Source organism: Colletotrichum destructivum, chromosome 3 (assembly GCF_034447905.1).
Source record: "Colletotrichum destructivum chromosome 3, complete sequence".
NCBI classification, from domain to species: Eukaryota; Fungi; Ascomycota; class Sordariomycetes; order Glomerellales; family Glomerellaceae; genus Colletotrichum; species Colletotrichum destructivum.
Genome location: NC_085898.1, coordinates 2,095,379 through 2,117,283, shown reverse-complemented (window position 1 = coordinate 2,117,283; position 21,905 = coordinate 2,095,379). Strand labels below are relative to the sequence as shown.

At 55.3% G+C, this 21,905-nt stretch overlaps 8 protein-coding genes across 8 annotated transcripts; 5 read left to right on the top strand and 3 right to left on the bottom strand.

The window, feature by feature from the left end:
• The first annotated feature begins 35 nt into the window (after positions 1-35).
• On the top strand, positions 36-6,246 carry CDEST_04727 (Putative histidine kinase/HSP90-like ATPase superfamily). Its single transcript, XM_062920886.1, has 2 exons — positions 36-5,602; positions 5,655-6,246. Exons 1-2 carry the CDS (start codon positions 486-488, stop codon positions 5,860-5,862), a joined length of 5,325 nt encoding a protein of 1,774 aa, XP_062776937.1. The 5' UTR covers positions 36-485; the 3' UTR covers positions 5,863-6,246.
• Positions 6,247-6,521: 275 nt separating this feature from the next.
• CDEST_04726 (uncharacterized protein) lies at positions 6,522-6,773 on the top strand (the record flags this gene model as incomplete). Its single annotated transcript, XM_062920885.1, has 1 exon — positions 6,522-6,773. The coding sequence occupies one exon, from the start codon at positions 6,522-6,524 to the stop codon at positions 6,771-6,773; it is 252 nt and encodes an 83-aa protein (XP_062776936.1).
• A 141-nt stretch (positions 6,774-6,914) lies between these two features.
• Positions 6,915-7,602, top strand: CDEST_04725 (Putative ribonuclease H domain-containing protein; the record flags this gene model as incomplete). Its single annotated transcript, XM_062920884.1, has 2 exons — positions 6,915-7,094; positions 7,147-7,602. 2 exons carry the CDS (start codon positions 6,915-6,917, stop codon positions 7,600-7,602), a joined length of 636 nt encoding a protein of 211 aa, XP_062776935.1.
• An 856-nt stretch (positions 7,603-8,458) lies between these two features.
• On the top strand, positions 8,459-10,355 carry CDEST_04724 (Putative short-chain dehydrogenase/reductase SDR, NAD(P)-binding domain superfamily). The gene is made up of 3 exons (XM_062920883.1): positions 8,459-9,100; positions 9,202-9,525; positions 9,606-10,355. The coding sequence occupies exons 1-3, from the start codon at positions 9,028-9,030 to the stop codon at positions 10,352-10,354; spliced, it is 1,146 nt and encodes a 381-aa protein (XP_062776934.1). The 5' UTR covers positions 8,459-9,027; the 3' UTR covers position 10,355.
• Position 10,356: 1 nt separating this feature from the next.
• Positions 10,357-12,007, bottom strand: CDEST_04723 (Putative U4/U6.U5 small nuclear ribonucleoprotein 27kDa protein). Its single transcript, XM_062920882.1, has 2 exons — positions 11,181-12,007; positions 10,357-11,123 (listed from the first exon to the last, which is right to left on the bottom strand). The coding sequence occupies exons 1-2, from the start codon at positions 11,539-11,541 to the stop codon at positions 10,639-10,641; spliced, it is 846 nt and encodes a 281-aa protein (XP_062776933.1). The 5' UTR covers positions 11,542-12,007; the 3' UTR covers positions 10,357-10,638.
• Positions 12,008-12,606: 599 nt separating this feature from the next.
• CDEST_04722 (Putative elongator complex protein) lies at positions 12,607-14,080 on the bottom strand. The gene is made up of 3 exons (XM_062920881.1): positions 13,714-14,080; positions 13,426-13,594; positions 12,607-13,369 (listed from the first exon to the last, which is right to left on the bottom strand). The coding sequence occupies exons 1-3, from the start codon at positions 14,077-14,079 to the stop codon at positions 12,651-12,653; spliced, it is 1,254 nt and encodes a 417-aa protein (XP_062776932.1). The 5' UTR covers position 14,080; the 3' UTR covers positions 12,607-12,650.
• A 453-nt stretch (positions 14,081-14,533) lies between these two features.
• On the bottom strand, positions 14,534-15,577 carry CDEST_04721 (Putative DEUBAD domain-containing protein; the record flags this gene model as incomplete). The annotated part of the gene is made up of 2 exons (XM_062920880.1): positions 14,534-15,256; positions 15,407-15,577. 2 exons carry the CDS (start codon positions 15,575-15,577, stop codon positions 14,534-14,536), a joined length of 894 nt encoding a protein of 297 aa, XP_062776931.1.
• A 1,631-nt stretch (positions 15,578-17,208) lies between these two features.
• Positions 17,209-21,500, top strand: CDEST_04720 (uncharacterized protein). Its single transcript, XM_062920879.1, has 4 exons — positions 17,209-17,562; positions 17,622-17,988; positions 18,036-19,561; positions 19,612-21,500. The coding sequence occupies exons 1-4, from the start codon at positions 17,424-17,426 to the stop codon at positions 21,294-21,296; spliced, it is 3,717 nt and encodes a 1,238-aa protein (XP_062776930.1). The 5' UTR covers positions 17,209-17,423; the 3' UTR covers positions 21,297-21,500.
• Positions 21,501-21,905: the final 405 nt, after the last annotated feature.

Genomic DNA, 21,905 nt, shown 5'->3' with positions numbered 1-21,905 from the left:
CGCGGTTTCCGATTCCTCACTCCCCAGAACAGGTAGCTAGCTAGCTGAACATCACAGTGTCTGCCCACTTCACCTCGGCCTCACCATTTACCTCGCTCCTGTTTTCTGCGTGTATCTTTTGTTCTTCGTCTGCCTTGGATCTATTGTTTTTGCCTGAACGAAACGTTGGGTCGCGTTTCAGCCTTCTTCACCCTTCTCCATCAACAACAACTGACCGACCTCGAGGTGCATCGCCACCACCTCATTGAATACCTACCTTACCTACCTTTGCTGCCGTACCTCCGACCCTTCCACAACCCACCACGTACACCTCGCCCTCTCCGCCTGACATCAGTATTGCCGTCACCCTCACGGCTGCCTTGGATCTATAAGAGCCACTCGTGCCTCATTCCTTGCGTCTGGTTTAGCAGGAATCCTCGACACTGGACTTTGCCCGACAATGAACGCATGCGCATCGTAACCCTACCGAGAAATACCCCCCAACGATGGACTACTCACGGCTGAAAGCTGCTGCTATGCAGGGCGGCGAAGATGAAGAAGCCGTCACTGTCGATACCCGTGCCTTGATCGACAAGGTCCTTGCCAGATACTCGGGTGAATGGACAACACTGCGAGAGTTGATTCAAAACGCCGCCGACGCCCAAGCAACGACCGTCAAGGTCAAGTGGGAGACGCTCCCTTCGACTTCAGTCGCGCTCCCCGCCACCACGAACCGCTCCGAACTCCTCAAGCATGTCATTGCAAACCACACACTCCGCCGCCTGGTCGTGGCGAACGATGGCCAGCCTTTCACCAAGACGGATTGGGGAAGATTGAAGAGGATTGCAGAGGGAAACCCTGATGAGACAAAGATTGGTGCGTTTGGTGTTGGGTTCTACAGTGTCTTCGCCGACTGCGAGGAGCCGTTCGTGAGCTCCGGCAACGAGGCTATGGCGTTCTACTGGAAAGGGAACGCCCTATTCACCAAAAAGTCCACCCTGCCTGCGGACCAGACCAGCTCCGATACCACCTTTGTCCTCGACTACCGCAACTCCACTACGCCTCTACCGAACCTCCTGTCCGTTAGCCAGTTTCTCGCCACGAGCTTGACCTTTGTTGCTCTGCAGCATGTCGAGTTTTGGATAGACGATTACAAGATTCTGGATCTTCACAAGAAGACGTCGCCCAGCCTCGATGTGCCCATTCCGAGAGACGTCGAAACACGGACGAGAGAGGGCCTGATGAAGGTCAACTCTGTCGAGCGGACCAGCACGCAGATCGACGCAGCCGTCATGATCGCCGCTGGCTGGAAGCCGAAAGCCACGACAACGTCCAAGTCCGACCAGTACGGTCTCGGGGCCGAAGTCCCATCGTTACGGAGCTTCTTCTCGAGACTGACATCCACCGCTTCACAAATTACTGCCAAGAGAGAGGAAACAGCGGCTCAGGAAGAGATCAGCGAGGATGTCACCAAAATCTCCACGTCGACAATTTTCCTCCGTGTCACAACCGCCTGGGTCAAGACCAGCGTGTCGACATCCTTCGCCACTGAGTTGGAGCGTGCAACCAAGAAACCACCACCAAAGACAACGAAGCTGGCCATTCTCACATCCTCTTACGACGAAACCATGGCTTCGGAGAGCTCACGCTCCGACACCGTCTCCAAGTCTGTGGATATCTTCGCTTCAGTGCTGCCCAGCAAGAAGCCAGGAGGCCGCATCTTCATCGGGTTTCCCACGACTCAGACAACCGGTGCTGGTATGCACATCTCCGCGCAGTCCGTAATCCCCACGGTCGAGCGTGAGGCGATCGACCTCAATGCACGATGGGTCAGGACATGGAATGTCGAGATGCTCCGAGCGGCTGGCATCATGACAAGACTTGCGTTCATCAACGAGATGGGGGACCTAGACTCCAAGATTAGGAAGTTGGTTGGAGCCGGGACCAAGATCCCGGCGGAGGACCTTGCCAAACTGTTGCCCGAAGCACTTCACATTCTCAAGACGTTTTCTTTCACTGATTCCACACCAAGCGGTCAGGTTTCCCAGATCATCGAGGAAGCGTTTTGGACGGCTTTCAAAAAGGCATCCATCGAGGTCTTTTCGTCCCGGGGTGTTCTGTCCAGCACTAAGGTGCGACTTGGGTCCGACGAGCTAAGCAAGTTTGTCGACACCATTCCTGTCGTGCCTCGAGAGCTCATGGAAAACTCTTTCGTGAGGAAACTGATGGACTTTGGCCTCATCAGCCCCATCACTGTGGACGATGTTCGGACAGAGCTGGAAACGAAGGCCATGAACAAGGAGCAACTCATCAACTTCATCACTTGGGCTGGAAAGAAGGCCCTCAGCGGAGAGCTGGATCCTCCCAGCAAAGCTCGCCTCCTCGATGTCGCTGTCGCGACCGTCAGCGAGGATGGTAGGGACCAAGGCGATATCATTGCGCTCGGTTCCATCACGAACTACCAAGCAGCCAACAAGATTCCAGCGAATCTGCCCATCCCGCCGAGCACTATCCCTATGGCATACACCAGCGGCTGTTCGGCCCTCGAGTTACAGGCTCTCGGCTGGGAGGCTCTTGAGATCGTGCCTTGGCTGCGGTACTTGCTTGAGTTCGGTTCCAGCAGACCCGACGAACAGAACCTGAAAAAGTCTCCCAAGTTCGCAGTCCAGGTTCTGACGGTGCTGTCCAAGAATTGGGACAACATCAGCCAAAATTCCAAGGGGACGGTTGTCACCCTTCTTCAGGCCCACACCGTCATGCCGACAAAGACTGGTATGAAGAAGCCGACCGACTCCTTCTTCCCCACGGTCAAGCTCTTCGACGACCTGCCCACTATCCAGGGCTGCCAGGGCTTGAGGGACAAGTTTCTTTCAGCCATCGGGGTGCGCAAGACCGTCGACCTTGACACCATTTTCTCTCGGCTTCTGAGCCCTTCGGCCGAGGGCGGTGCCCAGAGATGGAGCCACATGGAGCTCATCAAGTACCTTGCCTCTGTCAAGGACGACATACCGGCTGCCGACATGAAGAAGCTCATGGAAACCCGTTTCTGTCCCGCGGAAGCCGGGCCAAAAGCCGCTGAGCCCACCAAAGGCACCACCGAGTTGTACAAGGTTTCGGAGTTGTTCGAGCCCCAGGACACACTGAGAGCTCTCAAGCTGCCTGTCTTGCAATGGCCCGGGCCGCCTGGGAGTTACAGGCCAAACAGCCACGAGGGCCGTTTCCTGTCGACCTTGGGGTTGCGGCCATACCCTTCCGTCACGGAGATGGTCAACATGATGTCTTCCAAGGATGCGGAACTGAGAGCATCCGCAATGGCCTACTTCATCACAAACCATCACCTCAATGGCTACGGAGCATTCAACCTCACCGATAGTCGCAAGGCTTTCTTGCCTCTCCAAAACGACACCCGGCTGGTCATGCCCTCAGCTTGTTTCACGAACGAACGTGCCGCCATTCTGGGCTTCGATATCCTTAAGAGGGATTTTCATGTTCACGCTAACAAATTTGGCGTGGCGAGAGACCCGCCCATCGCTGAGTGTGTCTCCCGCTTGCTGGCCAAGCCGCCTCAGGATCGACAGGCGGCGATAACTCTCTTTGAGTACTTTGCCATGCGCATCGGTGATCTCGGCGAAGGCAGCTTATCCCAGCTGCGGGATGCACCCATCGTCCCCGTGACAAGAAAATCTCCTGGTGGCAGCTCAACCAGCGAGAAGACTGGTTCCTACACCATCCACATCAGCCCCAGGCGGTCCTACTTGGGCACGTCTGCGACATACGGCGACATCTTCGACTTTGTCGACTTCGGGGCAAACGCCAATACTTTCCTTTTCAAGTGCGGCGCCAAGAACGAGCCTACCAAAACGGAGATCGCACACCTTGCTTGCAGCGAGCCTGCTCGCCTTCTCAACATACTTCAGAGCCCGGATAAGTACCTCGCTCTGCTGAAGTCATTGGCTGAGAACATGTCGACTCTGAAGCGAGACAAGGACTTGATGAAGAAGATGAAGTCATCTCCTTTCCTGCTTGCCGCCAAGGAAATTGCACCGCCGCCATCCAAGGATAAGCTTGTTGATGTTGATGACGACGATGCGCCTATTAAGCAGTACCAGCTTGCCGCGGCTAATCGCATTGTCATTCTGGACGATATCATCAGCTACCGCTTGTTCAAGGACTACTTGATGACCGCGCCTGAAGAGGAAGTTCTCGAGGAATTCTACCGCCAACTCGGCGCCTCGACACTGAGCTCGCTCGTGGGAGAAGAGGTGAGGATTGGTCCCCACGTTAACAACCAGGACCGGGCAGCCGCACTGCGAAAGCACGTCCTTGAGCGCTCCAAGATTTTCCTCCACGAGTACTCGAAGTACCGACGGGACTACATCAAGCGCGATTTCAAGTGGCTGGAGAAGAGCTTGCAAGTCGAGCTCGTTCGCTCCGTCGCACTCCGTCGCTCGCTCCAGGGTCATGGGCACTCGCACACGGAGAAGAGATCCGCCGCCAGCGCTCAGTCGGGGTCGAGCTGGATCCTGTATGTCGTAGCGGAAGGACAGCCTGATATGTACCAGGTCGGCCAGGCCATCTGCCAGCTCCTCCTGTCGCGGCCGAACCAGCAGGCTTATCTCTTTTTCGAGCCCTTCCTTACCCTCGACCTTTACGGCTTACGAGCCCGAGGTTATAACGTCGACCGTATTCTGCGAGCCAAGGCCGCCGAGGCGCGATTTGCCGAGGAGGAGCGTCGGAAGGCGCTGGAAGCCGAGCAGATGCGGATTCAGGAGAAGCAGCAAGAATGGGGCCAGCAAGCCAAGGCTGCCGAGGCCGCCCGGCAGTCGACCAGAACTCCCGAGCCCATCATGCCGGGTTCCTTCACAAACGACAGCCCGGATGACTCGCACAAGCTGCCTCCTCCTCAGCAGTCATGGAAGGGCAAGGGCCTTTTCTCAAATCTCTCGCGCCGTTTTGGGCTCGACACCTCGGGGAACGACGAGGCGGAAGACCAGCTCCAGAAGTTCATCGACAAGCCACCCCAGAGCCAGCCGCAAGGCGTTGGGAACCAATCCGGCAGCAGTACGCAGAAGCCCAAGGACGATGGCCGCGTGACGAACCCGGCGACCGTCGAACAAAACTTGCTGAACGCCATTAACTCTACCAGGGCGCATGACTCTGACAGCGTGTTCTCGCCACCGAGCGTGAACGAGGTCAAGGAACAGGCCACGTACTGTGACAGCACTCCAGCGCAGAATATTGTTTTCGCGGCTGAGGCGTCCAACGGAATGAAGGTCTTCGTCTCCAGGACCTTGTCGATGGAGCCGGACCTGTTCCTCTCGATCTACCACGGTTCCATCAATGCCTTTGCCTCTCTGCTCACCGACGTTGCCAGCGTTTACTCGCTCTCTCCGCGGGTTCTTCACATCTTCTACGACGAGTCTGGCTCCACAATTGCATTCAACAGCAGCGGCAGCATCTTCTGCAATCTGCGCTTCTTCCTGCAGTTGCATACAAACAAGTCGAACGGAAAGCAGTCCGGCGAGGCAAAGGCCGAGGCGGGCGTGTGGTGGTGGGTTGTTCTAGCTCACGAGCTGGCGCACAATCTGGTCCAGCCTCATAATTCAGACCATAGCTACTATACGTAAGTCATATATATCTTTTCGGCTGCCTGGGCACGTGCTGACGCTTCACAGGGAATCCTTCATCCAGCAGTACTTCGCCAAGATGGTTGTCAAGGCGACACAGTGGACTCAGCAGGCCGCTTCTGCTCCTCCCGCCGCCCTCCCGCCGCCACCCTCGCAGCCGCAGGCCCACACTCATACCCAGGCGCAGCCGCCTCCGTCTTACCAAGAGAGCAATAGACAGGCGCCGGGTAACCCGAGATACACCTTGTTTGATTAGAATTCGTCTAGACGACGTAGGGCGCGGTCACCAGTCCAGCATCGCCTTCAGCGTTGGGTTTTCAAGACATAGACACATGCCCCTTTTGCGTTCCTCGGCGTTGCACATCTTGCGTATTGTAGCATTTGTTGGAGTTTGGTAGCACAGTGAGAAATGAATCTTGTATCTGATTATGCGCGAGACGTCGTTCTAACACGTGCTCATTGGCCGGTACATAGGTGGTGTACCAGATGGCTTCATGTTTATCACGCCCTTCTCCCCTCATGACGTGGTGCTGCGCTTCTCAGTTCAGGGTGATGGTCTCTTGTGCATGCTAATTCTGAAGTCCGCCTGCCAACGGGCCTTGCTTTCCAAGTTGTTCTGTCATGTACGCCCATCTTTTCCAAAAATTCTCACTCCGAACTTCGTCACTATAGAGACTCGTCAATAGTGACATACTCCATCTGGAGGAGTTTTTCGACGAAAACATACCAGAATATGCGACGCTCTCCCGCACGTAGGGAAAGACGAGGTCTCGTTTCAAGACCGCTGCTGGCTGCACGAGTGCGAAGGCAAGCGCGAAGCTTTTACGTCCCTCGAGACACTGTTGGCGTCGGTCGGGCAAAGAAAGCTCTGCCGCGAAGGCCAAGAGGCTGCGCCAGCCATCCAGGTTCGACAAGATGGTGCAGATGGCCCGTCCCGCAAAGACGAAGAGGCTACGTTACGTGTGGATCATCAGATGTTGCATCGACAAAACGAGCAGCGCCGAGCTGTCCAAGGCCATCAACTGCATGTTCCAATGGTACTGGGATTCCGTAGCCTGCGTCGCCTTTCTGTCTGATATGGTGCGGGAGGAGATGGGATATTTGCCCAAGGATGATGGTTTGTGGGAGCGCCAATTCGCGAGAAGCCGATGGGTTTGGTGTTCTTGAACTGAAACTGGGTTTCCATTGGGGATGGGCCGAGCCTCGCCGAGTTGGTTGCCGCTACCACCAGAATACCTGACGATGTTACGAGGGGGCATAGGCGACTCCAGGACGTAACCCTTGCCTGCAGAATGCTTAATTGTCAGGATGTCATCCACCCACCACAACGCGAAGATCCACGGCCTCCCATGGCAAGAGGAACGCAAATTCGACCCGGCAATGAACTTCCGCCCGCAAGGCACTGATCTCCGTTCCATCGAGCTCCACCACCACGGCCCCTGGGTCTTTCTTTCTTGCGGTCTGGGGGACCCGTCCCGCCTGCGGCCGGTTCCCATCCCACACAAACTGCATTGTCATTGCCGTTGATGGCGCCTGCCAGGGCAACGGCACGGCAAACGCCATAGCCGCCGTCGGGGTCTATGTTGGGGAAGATTCACTGTACAACATGAGCCTCGTCTTGGATGAATCGAGCCCGACCAACCAGATTGCCGAGTTGCGAGCGGGCTACTATGGCCTGATAAATGCCCTCGACATACAGGAAGCCAGAGTACAGGGCACAAAGCTTACACAGGTCGTCATCAACGACGACTCGGAATATCTGGTCAAGGGCATGACCGAGTGGGTCTTCCGGTGGGAGAAGAACGGGTATCGAGCGGCAAAGGGCACTACGGTGGTGAACGCCAACCTTTTCCGCCTTCTGCTACGCTGGGTTTCTCGATTGAACGACCGAGGCGTCGAGGTCCTCTTCTGCCACGTGAAGAGGAGGGACAACACTGAAGCGGGTGATTGTGCGAACATAGCACTGGACAGGATCAAGCAAGGCCACCTTTCTTAGCATGCTCGCCTCGCATCATGCAAACTCGCGTGGCAAGCTGGTTTCCGTACCGTCCAATGTGGAAGGATCCGGAGACACCCATCTGCCAGAAGATTTCGCCCATGGCCGATACAGTCCTCGACAAGAACACAGTAACACAGATATGGGATGTGGGTCGGGGCGGCTTCAGGGACACGAGTTCTTCGTTAACGGGAACAACATCGAAACGATAGCGGTAGTCCAACATGTATCACGATAGCTTGATGGGTTGAAACCGTTATGTGATATATATATTGGATCTTAGATTCTCAGCTTGTCAACATGGCAGCGCATTATTACGCCTCCAATCAAAACAGCATTTTTAGCTGGTAGGACAGACGAACAAAGCCACTTTACCGCATTATAAGGACAAGTGTATACATTCTTCAGCCAGAGTTGCCGAGTCTTGTGTGATCATTCCACAATGTGACGATGAACCACCCCATGAAGCTAGAGCTGCTTCGAGCGATGGTGCCAGGGAGGAGAAGGAGGAGGAGGAGAAGAAGAAGAGGGAAAGGAATAAGAAGAAGGAAAATCCGCTATTCCAGACGAGCAAACCTCGTTAAGAAGTGCCGGTGCTGGAGTCAAAATGACGTGGGTGGATGGGTGGATGGGTGGAGGAGTCGATTCCCCCGGATTTCCCAGCGACGTGGGGCCTTGGGGGCTTTGCCAATGCCGTCGCGGTGGCCCCGTAGTGGGGCACTTGGGTCGCTTGGGGCGCTGAGATCCGTGCCAGGTCGCGGTCGGATGGGCGGGGGGAGGCGGGGGGGAGGGGCGGCCTTGGGGTCCTTTTTCCCTATGGCGTGTTTCTCGTCGTCTTCTCGACCGCGTCCGTCATCATTCTCGTCCATCCAAACCCCCCGTAAACAACAACCGGAAAACCCACATCCCTTATCCCCCCCTGGATCGACGCCCTCTAGGCCCTGTTGCAGATTGCCTACCAGCCCCCAAAAGTTCGATGCAACCTTAATGGCACGTCTGCTACTGCTAGCTTCTCCTGAACGTGCCCCTTGCCATTGAGATCGCCACCCCCGTGTCAGCCTCCTGTTAGACAAGCCGTTGATAAGATAATGTATTAATATCCCTCTCTCTTTCTCTTCCTTCTCGTTCCTGACATTCTGCCCGCTGCTTTGTATCATTCCTCCCTCGCTGCCTCCCCCACTCCAGCCGCCTGATGCAATATTGAAAGGTTCCCTTCCACCCAACACCTGCCTTCTTTACCTAGGTACTCTGTACCGACCTACCTACATAACAACCCCACGTGTTATTATCCACCGCATCACCGTCCATACATGTCTCTGCTCTTTGTCATGTTCTCGTTGTTGAGGTTTATGTGAGATCAGGTTTACTGATTCGTGGACTCTCGACGCGTAAAGGGACGAGGATCTTTCAGAAGTCTCGCCGGACATGGCGGATCGGAAGGGGGGATCGGAGGCGGCGCCGGCGCCGGCGAAGCACTCCATCCCCGCGCCGTCTTTCCGTGAGTAGCCACCCCGCCCGGGTACAGTCTTATCTTTCCCCAGTGAATCCAACACACACACACACACACACACACATAAGTGCTAAAGCCCACGTGAAAAGCGACGCACAACTCGCCGAGGACGTGGTTCCTGACCACCGCGCTCTCACCGCTCATCATCCGGCTCATCAGGCTGCTGCTCGCCCACGGCGACTACGTCGTCGCCTGCCTGCCGCCGAGCGAGATCGAGGACGAGGGCCGCAGCGCCGAGTTCCGCGAGCTCGTCAACGAGTGCAAGAGCACCCGCAGGGACCGCGAGGGCTGGAAGGACAGGATACGTGGCATCCGCTGCGACGGGCGCGTCATGGGCCAGTGCGGCGCCGCCGTCGCCGAGGCCGTCCAGGTATTCGGCCGGATCGACATTCTGCTGTGTTGTAGATCTGAAGGTACCCATCTCTCTCTCTTTCGATCATCGTTAACCATGCGGTTACAAAAACGCTGACAACAAATAATCCTTCTCCGACAGCCGTCGTGGGAAGCGTCGAGGAGCTCTCCACGAGCCCCCTGGCCCAGAACCTCGTCCGCGACCAGTTCGAGACCATCTTCTTCTCCCAGGTCAACTTCATCAAGGCCGCCCTTCCCCTCCTCCGATCCCAGCACACGGGGCATATCATGATCCTCTCCAGCACGGGTGGTCACATCGGCACCCCCGGCATGCCTATCTACACCTCGGCCATCTGGGCGCTCGAGGGCTTCTGCGACTCGCTCGCCTACGAGATCGCCCCCTTCAACATCAAGGTCACCATCGTCCAGCCCAACAAGGAGATCCAATCCCTCACCAACAAGATCATCTTCGCGCCCCAGCTGCCCTGGTACGACTCCGACGTCAACCCAGCCCCGAGCATCCGCGACATGCTCGGCAACGTCCTCAACATGAACCCCGACACCGCCGTGCCGGACCCCAACGAGACGGACGAGGTCCAGGTCCGTTACCCGAAGCTGTCGCCCGCCGCCACGGACCGCCTCGTCCTCGAGACCGTGCACGCCCTGACCGCCATCGGCGGCCACGAGAACCCGCCCGCGAGGCACATCGTCGGCTTCGAGGGCGCCATCGCCGTCAAGGAGAAGCTCAAGACCGTCACCGAGGAGCTCGAGGACTTTGTCGACGCGAGCCTAGCTGTCGACATCTTTGACAGCGAGCTCAAGGCCGAGGCCAAGGAGGGCAAGACGAGGGAATCCACCCCGCCCGCGCCGCCGTCCATTGCCTCGGGCTGAAGATGTCCGGTGTCAAGGAGGATTCAGGAAGCCGAGCGCGTGTCTGCTGTGGGGTTTTCATTTATTTTGACTAATGTGAATACGACTCCATTCTTGTTCGTCTATAGGTATCTCTTTGAAAAACAAAAACAAAAAACAGAATTGGATACAAAGAGTGAAGCATACCTGGCAATTGTTTGCCATCGCAAAAAAAAAAAAAAAAAAAGAGGCATCATCGGCCCCGTGGTTCGAAGGCCCGGCAAAGCTCTCGGTCCCAGCCTGAATCCCACAGGCCCAGGCACCATTCACCTAGACGGACTCAGCGGCCGGTTGAATCCGCCTTGCCGGTTCATGTACTGGCGATACTCCGTCTTCTTTTCCTTCCTCACGCCGCCGACGTTGTTCCCCGCAATCTTCTGATTCTTGGTCGTGCCGAAGCCGCCGAAGCCCAACATCGCCTGCATGGCCGCCATGTCGTCGTCCTCGACCTCGGGCTCAGGCTCGTCATCGTCGACGTCGTCGCCGTCGTCATTTCCATTGCTGCGGCGCTCATCCCGTCCTCCGTTCGTCATCGGCGTGTCGCCACGCTCGCTGTTGCGTCCGCTGTCGACCTGCGGCGACTCGTGGCGTCCGACCTTGAAGGACATGGTGTGTTGCTCCTTCTTCCCTCTGGGCGCAGTGCGTGTGGGCAGGGTCTCGGTGTTGCCGGCCAGGTCGCGGCGGGCGGCGGGCGGGCTGCCGCTTCGACGGGGGGAGGCAGACCTTCTGCGGGTTTTGTCGCGCGGCGTGTCTACCGAGGCGTTAGCGCCTAGTGTCAACCGATATCTCGAATGGATTCCATGCTTACTGCGACCTTCGTCATCATCGTTCCGCCTAGGCGGCCTCTCGTCGGGCACATCGTCATCTCTGCGACGTCTGTCGTCTCTGCCCTGCCACCCGCCACGCTCTCTGCGAGGCGGCCTTCCTCCGTCGCGGTCGTCGCGCGGACGATCCCTTTCGCGGTCTCTGGACCTGGCACGGGGATCTCTGGTGTCTCGCCGGTCGCGGGACCTGGATCTGTATCTCTTGTCGCGGTCGTCCCTTCTGCCGTCGCGGTCTCGATCCCTGAAGCTGTCGCGATCTCGGTCTCGGGGGCCGCCACCGCCGCCACGGTGACTCCGTCGGTCGGGCGCGTCCCACGCCTGTCGGCTATCGCGCTCGCGACCCATGATTACGTGACGTTGGTAGGCGTGTTTTTTTGCTGGAGGGAAATGAAATGCGATGGATTGCGAAGTGGGATGGTGATGTTTGGCAGACGACGTCACGGTGAGGCTGAAGAAAATTTGGGGTAGCGATTTATGACACTGCGAAGAGGTAAGTAGTTCGGTTCATATGGCACAAATTCAAGCTTCCCGCCCCCCTGGAATTTAGCGCGGGGCAGCCTTGCATGAGCTCTATTTCTGGGCAAGCTCCACTGAGGCCGGGAGTTGGCTGGCTTTGGTTGGGGTTTAAGCCGACAAATTCATCACCAAAACTTCAAGAGCTTCAACGTCAGTACACTTTCCAAATGATTCCACCTTATCTTATCATCTTACAGCCGAACATCACAAACGACATCAGTCCCAGCAGGCTATCCATCGCACCTGAATCGCGTCTTCTTCACCACCCTGGACAAGCCAGAGCAAGCAATGAAAAACACGGTTTGCGTCTCCTGGAGGCAGTGAAATACCAGGGACACGGTGAAGTCGGCATGCAGCAAGCCACAGCGGCCGGACTTCGAGAATCAAAAATAGGAATAATCAAGATTGATGCCAATAGGCATCTTTCAGAGATTAAACTGAAAAGAACAGATACTACACTTGATCTAAGCCAAAAGGCAAAGAAGAGCTAAGGAGAAAAGGAAAAGAAGATCCTAAGATTCTGCGAGCTGTGTGAGAGATTATATAGATTCTTGGAGTGGTCTGTGCGGTAGCCCCGATCAGTAGAGGTACGTACCGCGGGGGCCTGGACGGGTTGGCGGCCTACTACCTAGGTAGGCAATTCAAGGCAGGGTAGAATTATTTTTTAGACCGGATAGGCAACGGTGAGTGGCAGGCAGTCGTGGTACGTTCTTTCTTTCCGTCTGTTGTTTTGGCCTCAGTGGGGAGGAGGGGTCACGGGGATGCCTGCGATGGAAGGCACCTGTAGGTGGTCGACAGGTGCTCCTGACAGATGTCGACTCTTACTTGTGCAGACTCAGGAGGCCTCATGCAGAAACATCTCTACTGGTATTTCCTGGAGGAAAGAAAGGTGTGCTCATGATAGTCATTCCATTCATGCCTTGGGGAGTGACGACGGTCTAGATTTCATCCTCCTCGTCATCAAAGTCATCCTCTCTGCCCATCTCATACAGGATTCTACCACCTTCTCCTGCCCCTATGTCCGTCTGCGCATCAAAGTAGGGCAGCACTATTCCTTCCCTGTCCCGCCGTTGCTTCTCTGTGAGACCCAGATTAAAGGTACTCTCCGGCTCCTCTTCTTCCCCGTCTCCAGCGTTCGACGGACCGGAGCCCTCAGGGGCGGCAAAAACGGGATGCTCTGACAGGAGGAAGATCTTGGAACCCTTCGCGGAGGCGGTAGCGGCAGCCTGGCCTATTTGTGGCAACACAACAAAATTTTCCGCCATAGCTCGCCCACTCCGCCTCCTGATCTCCATCTCGACAACCACACCGTGGTAATCCTCGGACTTGGTGTCGCCCTTGAGACCGATGAGGACGCCTTCGCGACCCTCGCCCAGTCCCCACTCGGGCTCCTGAAGACTCCTGTTCCTCGCCCTCTGACGCTCGATCTCTTGGCGGAGACTAGACAGCCGGAGGATGGAGGTGGCCAAGTGAGAGAGAACAGTCAGGGGGTGAGGCTCGTACTCGCTCACCGTCCGTGGGAGGACAACGGGCACATCGGTGTGGTACACCGCGACCAGGGATACTGCCGGCATGACGATGCTGGACAGGAAGTTTGCCACGATTTGAGGCGCCGTTGTGGCGAGCTCGTTGAGGGAGTCGAGCAGAACGACTGTCTCTGCCGAGAGGGTGAGTCAGAGTTACAACGAGGCCAAAAAAAAGGAGGCTACTCACTTTGAGAAGAACCAGTCTTGGCAGCTGCGGGGTCTAGCTTAGGGTAGTGCGATAGGATCTCTGCCCTGAGAGCCTTGAGATTCTTGCCTCGGGCTCTCACAACGACATCGACATCTTGTGGCCGCCTAAGGGTCGCAAACGAGAGCAGAATGACCTTGGCCTTGCAAATCTACACAACGTGTCAGCGCCGAGAGTACGAGATAGTCTCATCATCTCAGTCCGTCAACGGCCAAATTGCCATATTTTGGAGCCTTCTTCCTGTTCAACTGCGAAGAGAGCGGTACACACCTTGGCCCTAGAGACGAATTCTCGCAGGACAGGCGCGGCACTCTGCTCAAGGCTATCCAGCACAAGAGTCAAAGGGCTCGCGGAGTCTCTCAGGTTTAAGAGCTTCTGGAAGAGCAAAAGGCTGTGCGAGCGGCTATGGTTCTCGGCCGAGGGCGCCATAGCGGCCAGTGACGGTGCTGCGACGCGGGCTTCCGGGGGAACGAGGTCGCCGCTAATAGGGCTTGTTCCAGAGGTCCTGGACCGACAGTGAGCCTTCTTTCCGCTGGAGAAATTATGCGCGTATAGCAGAGGCTTCGATCTGTGGTCACGGCAAGTTCGTTGAGAAAGACTGTGGTACCGAGGAGTGAAAGGTTGCAGGGATGCCATTTCTGCGGTTGACGCTTTTCGTGGGGCTTACTCGTCGGTGATGTGGGGCACTGACCGAGGAACAGCTGTTCACCGAAGAGCCACACCGACCATTAACAACTTGTAGGTTCAGCAGAACCAAGATAATTCCCATGCGATAGAAGCTGGTTATCGAGTGGCCCCCTGCTCAGACCAAACCCTGGAATATAGACCGATTCTTAAGCCCCAGTGTACTCGGGCTTGATCATGACGGGTTGAATTGCTTCTGTGGAAGGTTGTTTGTGAGGTATTCATCGTGCTCGCAATACGGGATGTGCTTTGTTTCTTGACTCAAAACTGTCTTCTTTATACCGGCACGGCGACTTTGCCCAATGCTCATTTGAGTGCTATCCGGTTCTACTCCATGCCCATGATTCATAAGTCGTGGTATTGTCATTGATCACTGTAGTTCCTTCCTCGCCTCTTCTGATGACTCTCAATCCGTCCCCAATTTCTTCTCGTCCTCTTGGACAGCAGACACACCGCGCTGCTCCTCCAATACAGGCTTCCCCCCACCCTCTTGTACCTTGTCCTCTCCCGGCGATTCGGCGATGGGAGACCCAAGCTCCACGCGCACCTCCTCATGAACGGGAGATCCAAGCTTGATGTTGTGGTCCTCCTCAGGCTCGCCACCATGTGCCACCTTAGCATCCATCTTCGGCGCCTCGGGGGGGGTTTGAGCCTCTTCGGCCCCATGGGCATTCTTCAAATACGCCTCGGTATTGTTAGCCTCTTCAGCTGCAGTGGTGTCCTTCACATCCCCCTCCACCTCCGCTTTCCCCTCCTCTTCGGCAACCACGACCCCCTTGGCCGGCTTGTTCCCGTCCCTCTTTGGCCTGAATTCCTCAGGCAACTCGCAGGACCACTCGTCCTCAAACTTCTGCTTCAGGTACCCGTCAAAGTCCCCGGCGCGCCGCCTCTCGCGCGCCGCCCACGCTTGCTCGAGCCATTCCGGGTCGTGCTTGCCTTGGGCGATGTTGTTAGTGTACGTGGCGCAGTCGTGGCGAAAATTGTTGTCGTTACGGAGAGCGTCGAGGTCCGGGCGGGCGTCGTCGGTTCCCGGGTCGAGGATGCGCGTGCCGGCAGGCAAGAGGGCAATGATCTCGGCGCGCTCTTCTTTGGAGAGTATGTCCCACGCCGCTGGCTGGCAGAGGATGGTCTGTGACGTAGGATGATCAGCAATGCTCATCTCTCCTAGAACAAATGCAACTTTTTTTATTTTAATTCTTTTTTTGAAACAATTGTGATGATCGTGATTATGACGAGTGAAGCAGATGAGAGACCGTTTCATATATGGCAGGCCACTCACTCTTAAATCGGCGCTGGCGAGCGGCGACTTGGGGTCTGTCAAGAGCTTCGCCGCCGTCCACTTAGGCTCTTTCTTGACCACACGTGTGGTAATCTTCCGCTTGGCGGGTCTTGAGGGGGATGTCACTACAACGGGCCTGGGTTTATTCGAGTTGCGTGCTGACCGCCGCATGTTTGCTAGTTCCGTCCCTTTGATGGGCGAGTTGATGTGTTCGAGAGAGGTTGATGGTTGGTCGGGGGAGTCTTCTCTGGTCCGCCGGGGGGAGGTCTTTGCAATCTGAGGCGCCGGGAAAGGAAGGAGGGGAGAGGCCGGATGCCGAAGAGGAAAAAGAAGCGCAGTCGGCCATTTCTACGTCTACTGGTGCAGGAGCCATTTTGGGCTCTGGTTTCGGTGCGGACGGGCTCAATGGTCTACCACGCAGATGGGTTCAGGTCTAAGTACGGAGAAGGGCCATTGGACAGCGGGTTTCAAAGGAGCACGTATCCCGTTTCTTGTTTGACGCTGTTTTGGGAGCACTTTTTGGGCGGTTTTGTGACTATTTCCAAGACCTTTCCACCTTTTGACTTCAGATACAACCTACGGCAGCCTGCAGGGCGTCCGTTACGTTGGCATAACCACAGCGACCCCTTACGTCAGCAGTCACTTGTAGCAGCCAATTGCAATGATCAATCCCGGGAATTCCTTACATTAGCGGTCAATGATAACAGCCCATTGCTTACGTACGCCTCCATATTACTGTTGAAGTTCCTGTCTCGCTATTGTCCCTTTAGCGCCCTTGTATCACACTGAAGAGTGATGTTTTCTGGCTATCGACGCAGTGCGCACTGCAGGCTGCCGTAACCACCCTAGGTAGATGAGCCATTGTTGAGAGAAGTTGAGTTGCTGGTTTCGTCGCTGAATAGCCCGCCACAAACGCACAAACTGTAACAGTTGTGTCTTTGCCAGCGCAGGCCTGGGAACGAATCTTTCGTAGACGACACAGTATCAAACGGGTGCCTGTCGTTAGCCTCACAAAATCGTCGCGCAATTTCCAACCAATACATTTTATTGTTGCTATCCACCTGAAGTCTAATAGCTGCACTGTTAGCTGCACTATTAGCTGACCTTTGAGAGCAACGGGTTGAACACCTGATGTTGGAAAGGTCGAGAAGTTGGCCGCCATCTACCAAAAATAAAGGTGTTGTGGAGCAGCCCTTGGGCGGACGGTTGTCACCGGTCCAGATTTCTCCACGGCGCTCCAATCAGCATTACGCGCCCGGCGGCTAATCCTGTATCCCCTCCACAACCCCTGCACCCAAGCCAGCTACCCGCTTCCACATTCTATCTCACTCAACTTAAGCGTTACCAGTCCAGGTAGGCGTATATACCGAACTATGATCGGTCGAGGGCCACAATGCAAGAATTCGTGATATAAAAAGTGTTTTATCTAATTGCTGAAAAACGTCACTGTCTCAAGGGCCGCAACGGCGATAACCCGTTTTCCAGTCCCGGTCATCCCCTCCCGCGCCGCGCCCCCTCGATCATCTTTCCGGGCGCTTAGCCATCGTCTCTCATTCCTCAGCACCCATGGCGGCGGCCCACGGTGAACACCGGGTCTTATGCAGGAACCCAGACAAGAGTCCATCTTTGTTGGCGCGAGGTGACATTCATCGACGAAAGTAGCTCGAATTACGCGCATCGGCAAGTTGCCGCGCTGGACAATATGCTGTTGGTAGCAGGTCTCCCTCCTGTTCTGTTTCGACGTCCCAAGCCGTCGGATACAGTCTCTTTCTCCATAAGGTGCCACCCTCTCCCAGGAATGGCCGTTGTCCCACTCGAGTTTCCTTCATCTCTCTCTGCCTCTGTCTCGTCTTCTTTCCTTTGTTACCGGGCTGGTTCCTAGGGACTTTCCTTTTGGTGTCTGTTACTCAAAGGATATTCTCCGATCTTTTGCTATTGACGAGCTGGACTGTATAGCCACACAGCCATTCCCACCTCCCACGACCGAAATACCCCGAACCGACGCGCTAGCGAGGGTATGGACTTCAAGTTTCCCGAAGTTCAGGAGATTCGGCTTCTCGGAGGCCAGGATGGCTTGACCGAGAAGCAGAGTCGGAAGCCTTCGATTCCCTTCCTACTCCGAAGGTCGAAAGACAGCGACTGCAGTCTGGATACAGGTCACACCGAGTACCGAGAGCCCTGCAAATCGAACGGCATGAACTGATATATCTAACAGAACACAAGCACGGATGGAAGCCGATGACACTAAGCGCCACCGTTCTGTTCTCCTTTGCCTTTGTGTCTTTCATTCTGGCAATCATCATCGAAATCCTTGCCCAGCAGAGTGAGAAGAGGGGTGGTTTCGCCCTTTCAAAATCTGCGGACGACATCCCCGCCTTTGCCAATTTCTGTTTTCTATTCGTACCTACGATTGTTGCCGTCATATACAGTTTACTATGGAGTTGGATCGATTTGGACGTGAAGCGAACACAGCCATGGTTGGAAATGTCGAAGCCAGATGGGACGACAGCAGAGCGCTCAGTATTTCTGGACTACCCCTACGACTTCATTGCTTTCGTTCCCCTTAAGGCGGCCAGAAGACGGTAAGAACGGCCAACGGATTCTTTGCAGGGCGAGCTAACAAGTTAAGGCATTGGGCCGTGTTTTATGGCGGGACAGTCATGGTGATGATATTCTGGCTAATTACCCCTCTCCAGAGCGCAATACTCGGTAGCGGGCCTGTGGACATCCGTAGACAAGTGGTGGTATCGGCCCCAAAAGTCATTCGGCCAGCATCTGAACAGATCGAGATAGTCGACCAATCGATACTTAATGAAGGCTATGCCATCACATGGCTCAACCAACAGTTGCCGCCTTATACTACGGCCAACTACACGCTCCTACCGTTCGTTGTTGATAGCGACCTGACGCGTGCCGCTTCAACCAACTGGACCGGATCTACAACCAAATACTGGACCGAGCTCGATTGCTGGCCTGCCACGTTCACCCCTCGAGGCCCTGGTTACGACTTCCTCGACGGACGTGGTTGCAATGCCACCGAACTTGTTCCTTACAACGGGGAAGCCACTCCACAAGACCCTTACAAGATGCAATATTACGGCTACCACCCCAGTGACTGGGCCGACTACTGGCTATCTCAGACATGCTCCAAAGCTGCAGCTCATCAATTTTTGGCCATCTGGGCCCGGAAAAAGGAGAAAATGGATGTCAGCGCTGTTTTCTGCGAAGCGAGTTACTTCAAGCAGCAAGTCAACGCCACCGTTTCGTCTGTCGCCCAAATCCCCATCGAAGGTAACATAGTGCCAACAGGGCCCAGAGAAGTCCTGTTGCCGACCGAATTCAACTCGTCGTCTTTCGAACATCTTCTAGGAGCCGGCGTTTCGGTAGTTGAAATGCAGGTTAAGAGAGAATACCCTTTCGGACACTTGTTAGAGCAGCATCCGCAGATCAAGCGCTTCGGCTTGAGGTGGCCCTCCTCACCGCTGGTTGGATTTGCGGTTGGTCTACAGAACGTAACAACTCTCGATGTATTCGAGGATGACCAGATCCTGGGGCAGGCCTTCACCAAGACACACAGACTAATGTTTTCTCTTGGCTTGCGCCGTGTTTTGACCAACGCCTCTAGCGAGACCGCTACTATGGGCTTTCTGGACTTCGAGCGACACGGCATCATTGTCAGCCGGCTTTATTCGGCTATTGTCGAAGGTCTCTTGGTAGTGGTTGGTATCTTTACGATTCTCCTATGGTGGCACAGCATGAGAGCGCCTAGCCGACTCGCGATGGACCCAGCATCCTTGGGGTCGCTTATCAGCATCTGTCAGAACAGCTCGGAGCTACTGGACAAATTTGCTGGTAAAGGTTGCCTAACCGACGAGAATCTGCGCGAGGCATTTCAAGACAAGAGGTTCCAGCTTGTTTGCGGTTGTCAAACCCGATTCAAGGAAACGATTATCAAGATTGTCGACGTTCGCGAAGAATTCTGCGAGAGTCAACACATCAGTGTTCCCGATTCAGACATTGGACTTTCCCAAGGCCACTATTCGCCTATCAAGCCTCTTGCTCTAAGGAAAGAAGTTGGCGCGATGGTAATTCTCACTATGACAACGGCCATTGCTGCTCTTGTCTACTTGAGATTGGAAGAACAACGCGTCGGAGGCGAGTCGCTTTTGCGGGAGCCCATTTGTGTGTTGCTGACGCCTATGCAGGACTCATCCGGCCAACTACCAATTTCGAAGTCCTCCAGATCTTGGAGAATTACATCCCCACCATGTTCGCAACCTTGCTCGAGCCGTTTTGGGTCCTCGTGAATCGGTTACTGTGCATCATTCAACCCTTCAAGGACCTCTGGAACGGCCGACGGTCAGCTAACAGCTCGATCAATGCGAAATACACATCAGTGCCACCACAGCTTGTGATATGGCGTGCGGCCAAATCCGGCCATCTGGTCCTCGTCGCCATCTGCCTATTGGCTCTTCTTTCGAATCTTCTCGCCGTCGGCCTTGGTGGTCTCTTCAACGAAAAGCCCGCCACTATCAACACAACCTGCGAGGTACAGCAGACGATGAGGCCGTCCTTCAACAATGATTCGGTCATGAGCATTGATAGTCAGCTTTCCTTCGCCCGCAGTATTGCATACGAGTCACCGTTCTACATTGTTATGAACAATATATCTCAAGGCACGACTCTGCCACCGTGGGTCAACAAAGACTACTTCTTCCAGCCCTGTACTGGCGTTCCAGGCCAGGAAGCCGAGGCAGAAGAGCTCACCGTTCGAACACGAGGGTTTGGAGTTCGCCCCTCCTGTTTTGTTGCCGACACTATAAGAAGCATAGGCACGGGCCCGGTCCTGAACTACACGTACACACGGAATGGAGAGCCTGTCCCCAGCTGCCCGACGACATTCCAGGAAAATGACTTGACTCTCAATCGGTCGTTTACTGGAGAGCCCACTGGACATGGTACCGCCGAGGTTGTCAGATCGTTCCACCGGCCGGGTTCTCGCACACCTTGTGAGGTTCCTCTGGTTCTCAGCTGGTCTCGAACACCGAGTATAACCAAGGTTGACGGCGAAATTGAAACCTGGCACGTTGTGTGCGAACCGATATTTACTACTAGCCTCTTCGACGTCACGGTCGACCGACAGGGCTATGTTCTCCGAGCCGATCAGGCATCCGAACCCTCGGCCACGCTTGACGACCCTCACACCACCAATAATACAGACGTCATATCAACGTATCTGAACTATATACTCGGCGACGGAATGCCTGTTCGCTGGCACAATGATAGCCTCTCGCGCGAGTTCATGAACTATCTTCTCAAGATTCATCCAGACAATGCCAACAACATACTCGACCCCCTCGCAACGCCCGATCCCCTCGCCCTTCTTCCGTCCATCGAATCCATCTATCGCCAGCTGTGGGCTGTCATGCTCCATTTGAACCCCCAGTTCTTCAACACCTTCACGGAGCCAGTCAGGATCTCCGGTACCTGCCGCAAGACAGACATTCGAATTTTCATGGACAGCAGCGCTCTCGTCATCAGCATCTCAGTCCTCGCTCTCAACGTCGCCGTCGCGGTAGTCCTCTACGGATTCACCATCACGCACTTTCTTCCGCGGATGCCGACGACGATCGGCTCGGTCCTGGCCTATATGGCCCCCAGCCGCGCGGTCCGAGAGTACGACGGGCCGGACAGTCTCAAGGGCGCCACCTTCAGCTTTGGACGGTATGTCGGCGACGACGGGCGTGCACATGTAGGTATTGAGATAGACCCGTTCGTTGTGCCGGTAAACCTCTCTGCGCTAAGGAGGGGCGATACAGAACCGAGAACTGGATTACTGAGACGCTTCCTGGGCCGACGGAGGGCGGGCCGGGGGGATACATGGCTCTAGACAGGTCTGCCCCATCACCATGGTTCACGTCTTCTCGGTCAAAAGGCAAATAGGGCTTGGGATGGGTTCGGGCATTCGGGTTCGCGTTTTTGAACGAAGTACCCAGCACCGACGAACGGGTTGTCTTGCATGTAGAATTATTGCCGTTTGGAGAAAACAATGGCACGAAATCCGAGTGAAGAATCGCTGCGGGAACAATAAATCAAGCAACATGTCACTTTACGCGGTACAACCTCAGCTGGATGCGTTTCTCTTCTTGTATCAACCTCGTCCATGCGCGAGTCTTCGTCCGAAATAGTATGTGTCAGTCTTTCAGCTCGACAAGGAACATTTGCCATTCGACACTTATACCTCCTAACGCTCTGTCATGTGCATGGGAGAAATGCTGATTTCGATACCCCGAGCAAGGATTGAGTTGTGTCAAACTCCATGTTTCCCATACTCCAAACCCCACTGAGTGGTTCCTTCCAAGGACCTTCCCGGCCTGTCGTGTACGAGGGGCAACATCAGATTGTCGGACTCTCGGCCGTGAGTGGCCAGTCCCGATAACGCTTTGACTTAACATAAGCTCGGTGCTCTCTGTGTCATAGAAGTGATGTGATGAGTGAG

Coding starts and splice junctions, on each gene's coding strand:
- CDEST_04727 (XM_062920886.1), top strand. CDS start 486: ATGGACTACTCACGGCTGAAAGCTGCTGCTATGCAGGGCGGCGAAGAT. Junction 5,603..5,654: donor TCAGACCATAGCTACTATAC/GTAAGTCATATA, acceptor GACGCTTCACAG/GGAATCCTTCATCCAGCAGT.
- CDEST_04724 (XM_062920883.1), top strand. CDS start 9,028: ATGGCGGATCGGAAGGGGGGATCGGAGGCGGCGCCGGCGCCGGCGAAG. Junction 9,101..9,201: donor CATCCCCGCGCCGTCTTTCC/GTGAGTAGCCAC, acceptor CCACGTGAAAAG/CGACGCACAACTCGCCGAGG. Junction 9,526..9,605: donor GCTGTGTTGTAGATCTGAAG/GTACCCATCTCT, acceptor CTTCTCCGACAG/CCGTCGTGGGAAGCGTCGAG.
- CDEST_04723 (XM_062920882.1), bottom strand. CDS start 11,541: ATGGGTCGCGAGCGCGATAGCCGACAGGCGTGGGACGCGCCCGACCGA. Junction 11,124..11,180: donor CGATGATGACGAAGGTCGCA/GTAAGCATGGAA, acceptor ACGCCTCGGTAG/ACACGCCGCGCGACAAAACC.
- CDEST_04722 (XM_062920881.1), bottom strand. CDS start 14,079: ATGGCATCCCTGCAACCTTTCACTCCTCGGTACCACAGTCTTTCTCAA. Junction 13,595..13,713: donor AATTCGTCTCTAGGGCCAAG/GTGTGTACCGCT, acceptor CACGTTGTGTAG/ATTTGCAAGGCCAAGGTCAT. Junction 13,370..13,425: donor CAAGACTGGTTCTTCTCAAA/GTGAGTAGCCTC, acceptor CCCTCTCGGCAG/AGACAGTCGTTCTGCTCGAC.
- CDEST_04720 (XM_062920879.1), top strand. CDS start 17,424: ATGGACTTCAAGTTTCCCGAAGTTCAGGAGATTCGGCTTCTCGGAGGC. Junction 17,989..18,035: donor CTTAAGGCGGCCAGAAGACG/GTAAGAACGGCC, acceptor TAACAAGTTAAG/GCATTGGGCCGTGTTTTATG. Junction 19,562..19,611: donor GGAAGAACAACGCGTCGGAG/GCGAGTCGCTTT, acceptor ACGCCTATGCAG/GACTCATCCGGCCAACTACC.